The sequence below is a fragment of the Callorhinus ursinus genome, unplaced genomic scaffold, assembly GCF_003265705.2.
Source record: "Callorhinus ursinus isolate GAN/ISIS: 27379988/994484 unplaced genomic scaffold, GSC_fseal_2.0 scaffold3, whole genome shotgun sequence".
Taxonomy (NCBI): Eukaryota; Metazoa; Chordata; class Mammalia; order Carnivora; family Otariidae; genus Callorhinus; species Callorhinus ursinus.
Window position 1 is genome coordinate 5,431,463 of NW_027397065.1, and position 14,896 is coordinate 5,446,358.

General features: G+C 33.4%; 2 protein-coding genes across 4 annotated transcripts in view; one reads left to right on the forward strand and one right to left on the reverse strand.

The window, feature by feature from the left end:
• The window catches only part of RASA1 (RAS p21 protein activator 1), a 104,421-nt gene that overhangs the window by 85,686 nt on the left and 3,839 nt on the right, over positions 1–14,896 (forward strand). Inside the window, exons 14-23 of the mRNA XM_073887745.1 lie at positions 1,890–2,047; positions 2,530–2,606; positions 3,898–4,070; positions 4,391–4,550; positions 5,694–5,836; positions 7,269–7,384; positions 8,331–8,417; positions 10,616–10,683; positions 12,229–12,317; positions 14,071–14,148. Of these exons, the coding sequence (XP_073743846.1) occupies positions 1,890–2,047; positions 2,530–2,606; positions 3,898–4,070; positions 4,391–4,550; positions 5,694–5,836; positions 7,269–7,384; positions 8,331–8,417; positions 10,616–10,683; positions 12,229–12,317; positions 14,071–14,148 (1,149 nt within the window). The remainder of the gene's footprint in view (positions 1–1,889; positions 2,048–2,529; positions 2,607–3,897; positions 4,071–4,390; positions 4,551–5,693; positions 5,837–7,268; positions 7,385–8,330; positions 8,418–10,615; positions 10,684–12,228; positions 12,318–14,070; positions 14,149–14,896) is intronic.
• Positions 11–14,896, reverse strand: part of CCNH (cyclin H) — a 40,917-nt gene continuing 26,031 nt past the window's right edge. For 2 of the 3 annotated variants that reach the window (XR_012376735.1, XR_012376734.1), the window contains one exon: positions 11–2,460. The gene's annotated coding sequence lies outside the window, so the exon portion shown is untranslated. Of the gene's footprint in view, positions 2,461–3,834; positions 4,024–14,896 lie in introns of all 3 variants that reach the window. The other variant, XR_012376733.1, reaches the window with a different exon arrangement.

Sequence of the window (14,896 nt, forward strand, 5' to 3'; positions counted from 1 at the left end):
CACTTCTGAGTTCTTTTTTTTTTTTTTTTATTATATTATGTTCAGTTAGCCAACAGAAAGTACATCATTTTTTTGGGACATAAATACAATGGAATATTACTCAGCCATCAGAAAGAATGAATACCCACCATTTGCATCGACATGGATGGAGCTGGAGGGGATTATGCTAAGTGAAATAAGTCAAGCAGAGAAAGACGATTATATGGTTTCACTCACATGTGGAACATAAGGAATAGCACTTCTGAGTTCTTAAGAGAAGTTTATCTTTTCAGGCATTTTAAAGCCATGCTTCCACTTGGTTCCATAGCAGGAGAAATATTTATGAAAAAGAATGTTCTTTATATACCTGTTGGGTACTTAGTCCATAATGCCATCTTTTGAAAACATACCAAGGATTTTTTTTCTTCTACTTAAAATAATAATACCAAACCATCAACAACAGAAACCATTCTGTTAGGCGCCTTCTTTTGTTTTTTTTCTTGAAAGAATTATTTTGGCCTATTTCAAAAAAGTACAACTAAATGTAATTATTGAAAAGATCATCTGACTTTAAGTATTAATACAAATAAACTTTTCAGTTCTTCACTTTCTAGTAATTGCTTTGAAGTCTATTATGTAACTGTTACGTAGGTTCTTATTTGAACCTTGACATGTCATACATGTTCATTTTATAGAGAGTTAAGCTGGGCTTTCTCTTTCTTTCTAGGCATGTAAAGTCAACTCTATACCCTCCATAGCTTTGCTTTTTTTTTTTTTTTAAATCTATATTGTTATCCCTAGATAGTTGGAAAAAGTTAAGTAATTTTAATATTCTTGGAATTTTGAGGAACATTTAGTACAGTATTTATTGACCAAAGTGATTCTTATTTTATTCATGGAAGTTTCCAATAAGCTTTGTGAATTTAATATATTGTTCTATTGCAAGTCGATAAATGGTTAACATTTAGATGACTGTAAGTTATATTTCCTGTAACCAAAAGTCTAACCCTTTCCCCAAGGACATTTAATTATATACATAATTGTGTTCTCAAATCATATTTTAACATTTTGTAAGCTATAAAAAATCAGACTGAGTTTTTGCAGGTTGTCCTGTGTGAAACTTTAGCTATGAAGTTATTTTTAGCTATAATACAACGGAATAAAAAAATGATATAATAAAATCATAGCTAACATCTCTTGAGCCCTTTTGCAGGTACTCTCCTGTCTGCTTTTACGTGTATTATTTCAAATCTTTACAACCACTTGCAGTATAGACTTTATCCTAATTTTGTATCTGAGGAGGTGAGGCTCAGAGAGGCTGACTTGTCCTATGCCACACAAGTAGTATGTGGCAAGAGGGAAAGAGAACCTGATACTAGAAAGTGAATGATCTAAGTTTTGGCATCAGAACTGACAAATAACCTAGCTTCTTTGGATTTGTATTTTTTTCTGTAAAATGAGAAGGCAGAATCAGTGTTGTAAAAATATTTTCTACCTGTGGACGTTTATAGATGAATCTTCCAGATGAGCTTTATATAACCTACAGGATTTTGATTTGGGTGGGGACGGTTTTTTACTTACATTAAAATACAAAATCCTCTTCTCTATTTCCATTTTCTCTGAACTATTTTTTAGTAAAAAAGGAGCATTTCATTAAATTGCTGTAAAAATGTAATTGGAGGAACAACTTATAAATCAAAACTGCATTTTTTTTGAAAAGAATTATTTTAAATGCTTGAATGTTGTATTTTATATGTCACATAAAAAGGAAAATATTACAGGTCATAATGTATGAAGAAAGGGGAAAAATAAGTCATTTTTGGGTTTTTTATTTCTTAAATAGTAATGGCTTTTGAAACCTAATGCATAATTCTTGAAATCTGAGGTAACAATTTTTGTGTTTTCCTTAGGTCAGCAGTCTTGTTTTACACATTGAAGAAGCCCATAAACTCCCTGTAAAACATTTTACGAATCCATATTGTAACATCTACCTGAATAGTGTCCAGGTAGCAAAAACTCATGCAAGGGAAGGGCAAAACCCTGTATGGTCAGAAGAGTTTGTCTTCGAGTAAGTCTTACTTTATCATTACATTAAATCTTTTTCTTTTACCCTACTGCATGTTTCTCTCTCTTTTTTTTTTTTTGTCTCTGTCTCTAAACTACCAGAACAAGGTGCCGAGTCCAGGCATTTTAGTAGTACTTACATTTTTTTCCCCCGCTTTTATTAGTGAAGTGCTATGTCCTTGGTTTTTCACCTAGTTATTAATAGGAATTAGTGTTACTGACAGGTTCAAAAACATTTACTAAGACACACATACAAACTGTTTACAACGGTTTCCAGGATTTACTTGAGGAGGTTCAAGATAGTAGGAAAAGTATGATTTGCTTGTCTGCATTCCTGTATTCCAGATAATAACACGTTTTGACTCCAGCGTGCATCTTCAGATTGTTTAGTGGCAGAAATAAGGGACTTATTTGACCCTAGAAATAAAAGAATCAGAATTTGATGCCAGGATATTTTGTTAATTCTTTTTCTTTTTGCTCCTCTAGTGATCTTCCTCCTGACATCAACAGATTTGAGATAACTCTTAGTAATAAAACAAAGAAAAGCAAAGATCCTGATATCTGTAAGTTGATACAGAAACTTCTTTCTGAAGTAAAACATGTTTTGTATATTTTTTTAAATTCATAATGAAATGTAGTCTAAGTAAGTTCAAATAGTATAATTTGACATAGTTTCTTTTTGTACTTCTAAAAGTTTTGATTGTTGAGGAAGAGTTTCTCTAATAAGAAAAAAGACCAAAATGGCTAAATTGTACATACTGTAAACTTAAGCCCTTGATATTAAAGTATCTTTCATCTCCTCTTCCCTCCCAGTGGACAGGAACAACAAGAGAACAGTAAAAGTGGCCATCTTTCTGTGGTGCTTCCACTAGCCCTTCTTTGTACTTTTTAGGTTTTTCCTGTTTTCGTATAGTTTTATATAAGTGGATAAAAGCACTCTATTAAAACTTCCTTTAAATTAGTCCACTGTTTATTCATTTCTGGTAAACCTTTTCCGTTCTTGTTCTCAGTAGCACACCTTCTCCCAGCCTGTTGCTGAAAAAGGTGGCAGTGGGATTTAGCAGTTCATATCAGAGTGAATTAGGTTAATACCTTCTTAAAAGGCTTAGGGAAAGAAGTGATATGTATTAAGATAGATCAAAGCCTGAATTTTCCTTACAAAATATTCTGCTTCTATACTATGTAAATGTTTAACATTTTTTTAGTGGTTCCCCATAACTTTTAAGATAAAATCCAAACCCATCGTAAATACAGAAGAAAGGCCCTTTCCTGATCCACTCCTCCACCCTGTTGCTCTCCTAGCTCATCTTTGGTATCTTTGGTATCCTCTCTAGATATACCAGCCTTCTTAGAGCTCTTAAGCAATCCATGGATTTTAAAAGTGCCCACCATACCTTCTTTGGACTGTGCTCTCTTTCTTGTTCTCTGCCTTTCTACTTAGCTACACCTCCACATCCTGTTAAATGTCAGTTTAAGGATTACCTGTTTGGAATGGATTTTTCCACGGGCTGAATTACATATTCTTTCTCTGTACTTCAGTAGCATTAATGACTATTAACAGCACTTACCACACTGTACCATGACTGATTTCTTGCCTTACTATGACCTCCATGCAAGTCAGAGACCATGTCTTAATCATGTCTGTATCCCATTTCCCTGCCTACCATAGTCTGGCACAAAATAGGCATTGAGTAAATGAATGAAGTGTCAAGTATTGAATTTGTGTTACTACTGAAAACTCCTTTAAAGCATTTAACACTATGGAGAAGACAAAATGTCAGGAAAATTTACTGGTATGACGAATAATAGTGTCTTCTTTTTAGACAGTAATCATTTGGTATTTTTCTATCAAAGTATTTATGCGCTGCCAGTTGAGCCGGTTACAGAAAGGGCATGCCACAGATGAATGGTTTTTGCTCAGCTCCCATATACCATTAAAAGGTATTGAACCAGGATCTCTGCGTGTCCGAGCACGATATTCTATGGAAAAAATCATGCCAGAAGAAGAGTACAGTGAATTTAAAGAGGTATTAAGTTATTTACCAGTCTAATTATTTTTTATGGAATTAACATTAAACATTTAAACAAAAGATCAATTAAGTTAAACATAGTAATGTCATAGCTTAATGCACCAGTGATGGGCATAGAAGGTTGAAAAGCCTTGCAGTAGTATGATGTTGGTCTTAAGAGAGTATAAATATGTAGGCTATAAACTCATTCTGTTTTTAATAAATGTATTCAATAGAACGTATTTCTAAATAGAAGAATGTAAGAGAATTCCTGTTCATCTCATTGAGAATGATTAATGCTGTGTACTTTCAGTAATCTTTCTTGATGTCATTTTTAGCTTATACTGCAAAAGGAGCTTCATGTAGTCTATGCTTTATCACATGTATGTGGACAGGACCGAACACTACTGGCTAGCATCCTGCTAAGGATTTTTCTTCATGAAAAGCTTGAATCATTGTTGTTATGTACACTAAATGACAGAGAAATAAGCATGGAAGGTAAAGTACGAATGTCTTGGTGTGATACCTTAAAAAAAATACTTGGAAATTAAGTTACTGTTTTTCCTTCATTAAAAGTTAAAGTTGGAATGTCAGTTCTGATTCTTGTGCTGACTAACATTTGGCAGTTTCTGTCATGGCAAATTATTCCATTAGAAGCCATAAGAAAGTGACTTCTTTATCCCTATCAATGGCTCATGGTGCTTGATTATTAAGAATAGTTTGGCGTACCTACCATATTCTCTCATTTACTAATTCACTGCACAAAAGTTAGGTGACAGCTACGTTTTATTTCTAGCTTTTATAGATAGGTAGTTCCCAGGCAATTGAGCTGGACACACAAGTGCTTTGTAACACTTACAAATTTGTCACAGTTAAACCCTTTTCAGCTAGCACTTTGGCTTAGTAATAGTGCTTGCTTCTAGGTTCCCCAATAAACTATAAAAGCTAAAACTATTTCCTCCTAATCACAGAAAATATAAAAGACAGATTTGTCAGGAAAGATAAAGTGATGGTCCAGATATTATACTGAGATTGTCTTTTTTTGGCAATATGTGTGTTTTTTAGGTCATTAATAGCCATTTTTTAAGGTAATAATTTATACTGGGATTTTGTGGTAGTTTTTTTTTTTTTTTCATTTTCTGCATTTAAAAAAATTGGAAGTATAATTGATATACAATATCCTGTTAGTTTCAGGTATGTATCACAGTGATTTGGTATTTTTATACATTACAGAATGACCCCCATGATTTATACCACTACGTTATATTCTTATTTGGAAATTAACTCAGCATTTCCAAAGTGTGGGCTCAGTGGATAGCAAAGCTGAATTCTGATCTTATTTTTGGGACTCACTGGCTCTTTGGTCTTAATAAGTCATATAACCATTCTAAGCCTTTGTTTTTTCTTATGAATATGCCAGTGTCAACATCTCCTGTTGATCTAATGAATAAAGTCCTTTGAAGAGATGTTTATAGAAATATAGGATGTCATTATAATCAATACTTCAGTGCTGCATACAAATAAGCATACTTAAATGGCTATAATGGTTGAGGGAAAAATGAATTCATTTAATTTCTAATCTGGTTTCACATTAGTACAATCTTTTATATAAATAATCTTTTAATATAAATATTTATGTAGATGAAGCCACTACTCTATTTCGAGCCACAACACTTGCAAGCACCTTGATGGAGCAGTATATGAAAGCCACTGCTACACAATTTGTTCATCATGCTTTGAAAGACTCTATTTTAAAGATAATGGAAAGCAAGCAGTCTTGCGAGGTACGAATTTCATGTTTTAAGTATTTCAGCAAAGAACATATTTTAATAGGTGATGCTTTATAGCTAATTACATTATAAGGAAAATATATTAGCTTTCTAAAATTATTCATCAGGGCATTTACACGTTTTGTAATACATTTAGAAAAATAGACAAAATGTTAGACTTTTTAAAAAAGATGCACTTTGAGATTAAAAACCTCAAATTGCACCAGAAATTAATGAAAGTACTTTCTCATTTATCCTACTGTACTAATGATATGCTAATGATACGGTATGCTGCTTTCAGAAAGTGTACATTACATAAATTGAGGTTTTTGCTGGAGACTTTGGTTGTATAACCCAGTTAAGGTCTGTGAAGCACTTCCTGATAATAGCCAGGGGTATCTTGAAGGTTTTGGGGGTAAAAAAGTAGAACATAATCCATTCAAAAGCAAATAAAAACATCCCTTTAGGATTATTAAGGTTTCAGTGTAAATGCATAATAAACCATTAAGAGAAAGAGTGGAATCTCACATGGCTCTTCTCTCATTTTATTTTGAAGGTAGAGCAACTACAGAAGGAAGTTATGAAATACGTTTTTTAGATCTGATACAAAATTAATAAAACAAGGAATTGCTTTTGATAATGTACATTGGGAGCTGTCAAATGTTAATTTTGCACTACAGTTGTCAGTTTTTACTAATTAACCTAAAGGGAAGAAATTGAAGATTTAGTGTTGAAAACCTGGAGTAATGCCATAGTTGGCCCAACTGAAAAGGATACAGAAACCAAGCAAGTCTACAGAGAGTCTGTGGGTACTAGATCAGGCTAGGGAATTCAGACTTACACAGATGAATCTACTCCACTGATTCTAGATCAGAATTCTTAGATTTCAAGGTTCAGTGAACCTTGAGAAAGGTTCATTATTCTGTCTATAGCATTCAGAAAAGCCTTTCTACTTTAATCAGTATTTTTTTCCCAATAAATACAATTAAAGATAGATTTTATAATACATGGTGATCATTATTCTCATTTAAATACTCCTAGTATATTTGTTATTATTTGTGTATATGTGATCATTAAAGCTGGATTTTTGTCTTCTAGTTGAGAATACTATTTTAAAAACAAAGTCTAATCCATTTTCTGTGGCTGTAAAAATCTATGGTAAAGCATGGCAAATGAATAAAAGAGAGCTTTAACACTGGTATTAATCCCAGAGCAAATGAAATATGCTGAATAATCACTGCTTTTTGTACAGTTGAGTAATTGGAAATTAATGGTAAATGAGTTCCACAGAGCAAACTACTTAAAAATTCCCATTTATATCCACCCCCAAGACTAAAAGATTGAAAAATGGAAAAAGAGAACCTTGAAAACAACTGTTTGATAACCTTGATTAATTTGCATTTATCATTGCCGAGATGCATTTATGTTAATTTATTCCTTCTCTTAGTTAAGTCCATCAAAGTTAGAAAAAAATGAAGATGTGAACACTAATTTAGCACACCTATTGAACATACTTTCAGAGCTTGTGGAGAAAATATTCATGGCTTCAGAAATACTTCCACCGTAAGTGGTGAAATTTTAATTTGACAAGAAATTGTGTATCTGCATTTTGAAAAATTTGTATTTCTAAAATGTGTAAGCTTTTCCACTGTCCTAATTAATGTTTTTTACTCTGAAAAAGGGTTTTTCAATCTTCCAAGGTGAATTTTGTTTAAGGCAAAAGAGTGACTTGAAGAAACCACAGTGGTATATATAATATTTACATTAAAATAAGTACTAAATTATGTTTTTACACAGGCTAACATGTCTGGTTTACACAGTAACTTGGGTAATGAATAGAGACTTATAATCTCAGATTTGAGGAGATCATAAATATCTTGGTTAAACATACCAGACAGTTAGTACCTGCTTAATGGCTTTTAGTTTAAGTGAACTCACTTATTCAGGTAGAAGTTATCATAAGTCAAAATCCATCTCCCTGGGGCGCCTCGGTGGCTCAGTCGTTAAGCGTCCGCCTTCGGCTCAGGTCAGGATCCCAGGGTCCTGGGATCGAGCCCCGCATCGGGCTCCCTGCTCGGCGGGAAGCCTGCTTCTCCCTCTCCCACTCCCCCTGCTTGTGTTCCCTCTCTCGCTGTGTCTCTGTCAAATAAATAAAATCTTAAAAAAAAAAAAAAAATCCATCTCCCTGGAATCTGAGCTTAGTATTTCCTTTGTATCCTCATTCCAGTACTTTTTTTTATTTTTCATTAAGACAGAAGCATTGTAAAAATGGTAAGATTTCTACCAAAGTAAATGTAAAGAATTGATTAAATGAATTGATGATGAAAACAATTTGTTTTCCTTATCTCTTGTCAAATGTATCCTTCACTACTTGTAGCAGAGTACTTTTTGGGGGGTCGGAGCCAGGTGCATTAAAATGAGTATTTGGCAAATTAAGCTTTTGGCTGCAATGAGATCAGCATTTCTTTTCCTTGCTTTATGTATTGAGATGATTGTGTTGTTTTGGCAGAACACTGCGATATATTTATGGGTGTTTACAGAAATCTGTCCAGCACAAGTGGCCCACAAATACCACCATGAGAACAAGAGTTGTTAGGTAAGGCTCATCAATCCACTTGTTAAATCCCTATGGATAGCGTGCATGGATAGTCTAGTGGGTGTGAAAATTTGAAGAGTAACAGTATATATATCTCAAGAGTTTCTTCTTTTACTTTTATGTCAGAACCCTGTTGAGTATTTTCTACTCAGATGGCTAGAGATATTTATCTACCTTGTGTGTTTTCTAAAAACCAGAGCACTCGTATAATCAGTTAACTATTGGGAATTTTTATCTTATAGAAAGAATGAGGTTAAAAGTTACATAACCAGCAAAATCTGTAGCTAACTTTATATAGTACTCTTCATATACACAATACGTTACCTACCTGCATATATGCACATACATCCATACAGAGACAGAAAGAAGAGCGAAGGGGGGGAGAGTGGGAGGAGTGAAAGCGGGATTGATGTGCTGCTAAGAAGGAAGAGCAACAATTGACTTAGTGATGGGTTTGTAGCAGTCTGTGACCCTGGGCTCATCTCCAGCCAGAGCCTCTAGTTCTGAAGTTGGGTTTCAGTGTGCTCGCTGTGCAGTAATTAGGAGGAATTGCTTTGGCAAGTCACAGAATGTTGTACCTTGTATACAGGTACCTTCATTATCACTATTTTAACTTATTTTTCCAATGAGGAAGCAGATCTGTAGATGTTAAAATTGTTTGCTTAAGGTTCTACAGAAAGGTTGTACTAAGGCAGAACTAAAGGCCAGCCTTCTAAGATCCAGTCAGATCTCTTAACACTTTTGTAGGCTTTTGTTAAAGTACACCCCAACGCGCTGAACACAACTGGAAATTCAGTGCAAAAGCATCAGAAAACATAGCGGTCTACTAATAATATTATATGTAGAATACATACTGCCAGTCATGTTATATCCCATTAAAAAAAATTAGACAACCACTAAAGACACTAATACCATACAATTAGTTGTGAAAAATGTGTGTCAATCTGCCCGCAACCTAAGTTTTGGAAAGAGGCTTCTACTCTTTTTGTAGATAAAATTTCTCTTGGTTAGTAATGATAGAACATAAGTATTAAAGAACTGTAGATTCTATATTTCTTTGCTTTAGTAGTGACTGAGAGGACTTAGAATTAGCAGCCTAAGTTTCAGCACAGTTTTGTGTGTGATGTAAATTAAAGCCTCTGTAAACTTTCCAACGAGTATAACTGTTAATCAAACACAGCAGGAATTTCTGCTGTGTGAATTGTCTGACACTACAGGCTTTTTAAGGGGCATTTATGCCCAAGGTGATGATTTCTTTCCCTACTAGTAAGCTTTTAAATATATGTGTAGGTACCTACTATCCCTTTTACATTTAAAATCACTTCTAAAAATTCACAGAAAGTAGATTTGCATACTGAAATTCTTTAGTGATTAAGTGTTGGTAGGTTATATTTCAGATTCAAACATGTATCAAAATGTTTTCAAGCAAAATTTATGCAAGATTCTTCACAGATTAGTTTAAAAGAGATATTTAAAGAGCTGATAATTGTGTATTATAATTGCAATAAATGCTATATGAGAAGTAACAATCATTTTCTAAGAGTCCAAAAAGTAGCAAACCGTCATTAGGTTGGAAAGTAAATGATAAAAGTTTGTTTATCGTCTGTAATGGAGAAGGCGAAAGGTGAGATCTTTTTTTTTGCCATAAAATCTTTATAGCATTCAGTTGTATACATTTTCATTTATCAAGAAGTCACTTTTCTCAGTAGAATGGATTCTTGTTTTTAGGATTCATCAGCAATATCAGTATAATCAACTTGATTTATAACAGACTTTATTAGGCTATTCTATTTAAATAAGGAATGAGAGAATGTGAGTTTTAGGACCATACAGGCCTGTGTCTCCATAAAAAGGTTTTTTTATACTCCTATAGTATTTCAGAAATTCTTAGTGTTCCTAAGGCTACCGCGTCCTCAAAGTAAGTGTATTAGAACAAAGAGTTGCCAAGACCATAAATGTTACAGATATAATTTAAATCTTCCCAAACTGAAAATTCCAAATTTGGGAAAAGCAAGTAGTGTATGAAGCAGATACATGTTCTTAAAGTAAGATACTTTAGCTTACTATTTTCTTGAAGCTGTGTTTGGGCTTCTTTACATCAGTTCAAAGTTCATGGTTCTACAAGTAGTAAAATTTTTATTATTTTTATGTAACATATATAGTAGTTTTCTAAAAAAAAAAATTTCCCTCCTATTCAGTGGTTTTGTTTTTCTTCGACTTATCTGTCCTGCCATCCTGAATCCACGGATGTTTAATATCATCTCAGGTAATCAGCTTTTGATAAAATTTTGGAATTAAAAAAATATAATTTGGTATTATTTGGTAAGGTTCTTTTTTTCTTTTACATCTGATTTTTTATTATCCAGTTCTAAGACTTGATATAAAACATTCCAAAGCACCTCTTCTTCTTCCTTCCTTTTGCTACTTTACCTTCTCTTTCTGTTTTGCTTCTTTTCTTTCCATCTAGTATCTGAAGCCTGAGGTGGCATGATTAGACACATACCACTTTTCCCCCATTCCTACCTGTGTCTCAAAGTCTCATTATGATAATGACTTTTTCCAGTCTACAACCTGGCTTTTTCAGTTCGGTAGAGGTTTCTGTGTGCTTTTAGCCCAGGCTAGACCCTGTCACTACACCGCAAGTTGTATTTTAAGATCAAATTAAAATGATAACTACAGTTGCAGTACGTGCTCTGTGAATACTTAACTGTGGGCCATTAGAGATGGAGAGGTTTGTTACCAGTTAGATAATGTTAATTGGCCAGTTTAAACTCCAACAAACCAGATTTGGTTTTACTTATTGCCCATATGTCCATTAGGCAAGGACTTTCAGATGTCATAGGCATCTTTTAAAGAAAGAACAGTGATATTTGTGACTACAAATGTAATAATGAGCCATTATTAACAGAAGGAACGTGAACCATTTTTCTTTTAATAATTAGAAGCTCAAAGTTGTATTTAAAAATACTTTGGACTAAATCTTAAGTTTTACCTTATTATATATAGTATAGTCATCACATCTCTGTCATTATCTTCTGTTGGTACCAAAATAGTTAAATCTATGTTTTTATTAAGAATTAAGGGTTTAGAATTCTGGAGAGATTTATCTGAATGTTGGCCTCCAAACCACTAAGGCAGTACTCATTTACAGTTCAGCAGCTTAAGATACACAGAGTACTGTCTAAAATTAGGCAGTCAGATAGACTTACCTATACATTTTTACTGTTAAATAATTGTTTCAAGGCTTATATGTAATAGTTGCATATGATTTTCATTTACACCCTACTATGCATATTCTATAGGGAAATGTTTCTTGACCAGTCTTTATTATAGTTTATAATATTCTATTGTTTTTTTCCCCCCTCAATATAAAGCATAAGCCCCAGACTTAATCACTTTAAAGTGATTTTTTTGTAGTCACTGGAGGTTGGGAGTAGTAGGGAATTGCTCAGATTGCAAACTACTAACCTGAGAGGGTTGAAATTAGCTTTGTGAACTGTCATGAAGCAAGTGTGTGGAGTGACAGTCTTTTTAGCGATAAAGACAAAGCTTTAAGGTATTATGAAATATCAACCGGTAGAGAATTGCTGAGTCTGGCAGCAGCACCCTTTTCACAAACTAGAAGTATTGATAAGTGTATTTAACTTTCCCCCTTTAACTCAGGTTTTCTTGAATTACACAGGTCATATCATTTCTAAGAATGTCAGTAGTTTTAGCAGTAAAGAAATATTAAAGTGCTAACTTTATACTGCTTTACCTGAAAATGCCTTTGGAGTTAGTGTCATTACCTAAGCCCAATTCTCTCTTACAGATTCCCCGTCTCCTATTGCTGCAAGAACACTGATATTAGTGGCTAAATCTGTGCAGAACTTAGCAAATCTTGTGGAATTTGGAGCTAAGGTAAAAACATTTTGATACTTTGAATGTCGCTTACAAATGAAACCTGGAGATGATAAAACCATAGAGTATTATAGTTTTCATTAGTGTCTATTTCATAAACTATTTCATAGTTATATTTTTGTTGGTATGTGTGCCTTTTAAAAATATTTTTAAATTTTAAATTTTAATGAAATTTTTAAAACCACTGTTTTAGTGAGTATAGGAAACTGTATTTTCTATTTCCAATATACTCAAATTCTACTTTTTTTTCTTTTTAAAGATTTTATTTATTAGAGAGCACGAGAGGGGGGAGGGGTCAGAGGGAGCAGCAGACTCTCCGCTGAGCAGGGAGCCCGATGCGGGACTCGATCCCGGGACTCCAGGATCATGACCTGAGCCGAAGGCAGTCGCTTAACCAACTGAGCCACCCAGGCACCCTTGCATCAAATTCTCCTACTCTTAAATATAAAAATTAGTAAGAATATTTTTAAATGTACTCGAGTCCGTTTTATTATTTATTTCACCATAAACATTTGCTGTAAATAACTTGGACAAGTTCTTAAAACACCCATATGTGATCCCACTACCTAACGATAAGGATTGTTAATATTCTGGTAGTGATCATACTGTGTTGCCTAATTTTGTCAATATTGAACAGACTTCTTGCCTGGAAACGTAACTATTTTATTATTCTTAATTATTATGTCATCATGTAGCTGTTAAGTACTCTTCTACTCAATATTTAGATGGCTGCCAACTTATCACTGTTAACAAATACTGCTATAACAAGTATCTATATATATTTCCTTTCAAAATTGTCCAGTTATTTCCTTAAACTAATTTGGAGCAAAATTCCTAAATAGGACTTTTTGCTTCCCAGAGCCTTGCCAAAACTCAGTGAGTATTATTTTGTTTAATTTTTGCCAGCCTGCTAGGCATAATGTTTCTTTGATTTTTTTCATGTCTGTTTCTTTGGAATTGATTGATGAGGTCTTTGTCATCTTTTATTTATTGACTTTAAAAGAGCCTGTGTTAATATTAAACATTTTCTGTTTTACAACATAGCACATTTTCAAATAGGCTTAATATTTTAGTATGAAGAGCAGTTTATAGTATAGTATGGCTTAGCTTTTGAATTATCTGAATAGTGAGGCAGGTTGTGAGTAATACGTATTCCTGTTGCAGTCTTTAGCACACCGTATTTTAATTACTTATATTTTCTGCTAGATTCTAACCTCTGGGTTGGGCCCATGTTTATTTTTAAATGAATTACAGTTGACCCTTGACACACAGGTTCAAACTACACGGGTCCACTTACGGTTTTTACTGTTGTAAATATATTTTCTCCTATGATTTTAATAATTTCTTTTCTCTAGTGTACTCTATTGTAATAATACAGAATAGAACACATGTAACATACAAAATATGTGTCAATCGACTGTTTATGTTATCAGTAAGGCTTCTGGTCAACAGTAGGTTATCAGTAATGTTTTCAGGGAGTCAAGTTATTTATGGATTTTCAGCCACTCATGGTTGGTGCTCTGGGTTTTCTTTTCATCCAGAATTTCTTACTCTTTCATGAAAATATTCCAGTTCTTCGGTATAGCTGTCTACTTTTATTAGAAGGAAAATTTGTATGATTAAATTAATTCTTGTGAACATGTATTACTATTGATGGATATAATTAGATTTATAAGAATCCTTGCTACATATGTGGTGGTTATAGGTGTTTGTTTTGATGCATATGGTAAATGTTTTGTTTTTATACTTTTAGGAGCCGTATATGGAAGGTGTCAATCCATTTATCAAAAGTAACAAACATCGTATGATCATGTTTTTAGATGAACTTGGGGTATGTATATAATTTTTCAAGTACTTTGAGACCTAAATTTAATATAGCTGAGAGTTAACTCATTTAAGCAACAACTTTCTTATCCAGAACTTTAAAACAAAACGGGCACCTGGGTGGCTCAGTTGGTTAAGCCTCCTTGACTCCTGATCTCAGGCTCGTGAGTTCAGGCCCCACACTGGGCTCCACTTAAGAAAAAAAAAAAAAAATGCCTATTTTTGTCTCCCTTCATAAACAAATTGATTATAAACATTTATTCTTACACTAAATGGTTTATACCAAGTACTCACTATTGTGGCTTTTGTACTGCTTGTGTTATTTTTTAGTTTCTGTCTTGTTTTTCATTATTCTTTTAGCTGTTCCATCTCCTTACTGTGATATTCTGTTGCTGCTTTTACTTAGCTGCTAGTGTGTGGGACTTGAAACAAGGTGGATGACCCAGATCTGACCAGGTTAAATAAGTAAATGGACTACAGAGTGTTCTTGGGGCTTTACTAGGAACAAAATACATGGATTTAGTATTGTACTTCATTCAGTGGGACTACCAATGTCTTATTTGGGCCTTTACAAATAGTGATTATAAAATTAATAGAAATGGTATATATAAATAAAAAAAATTCCCTAAGATCCTGTATTTCTTAGTAAAGTTGAATTTTCTTGCTGTAGATTTACAGATAATGGATTAATGTAAAATATATTAGTAATTCAGTTCATATATAAAACAAAGGTTTATCAAAAAGGTTATCAGTTT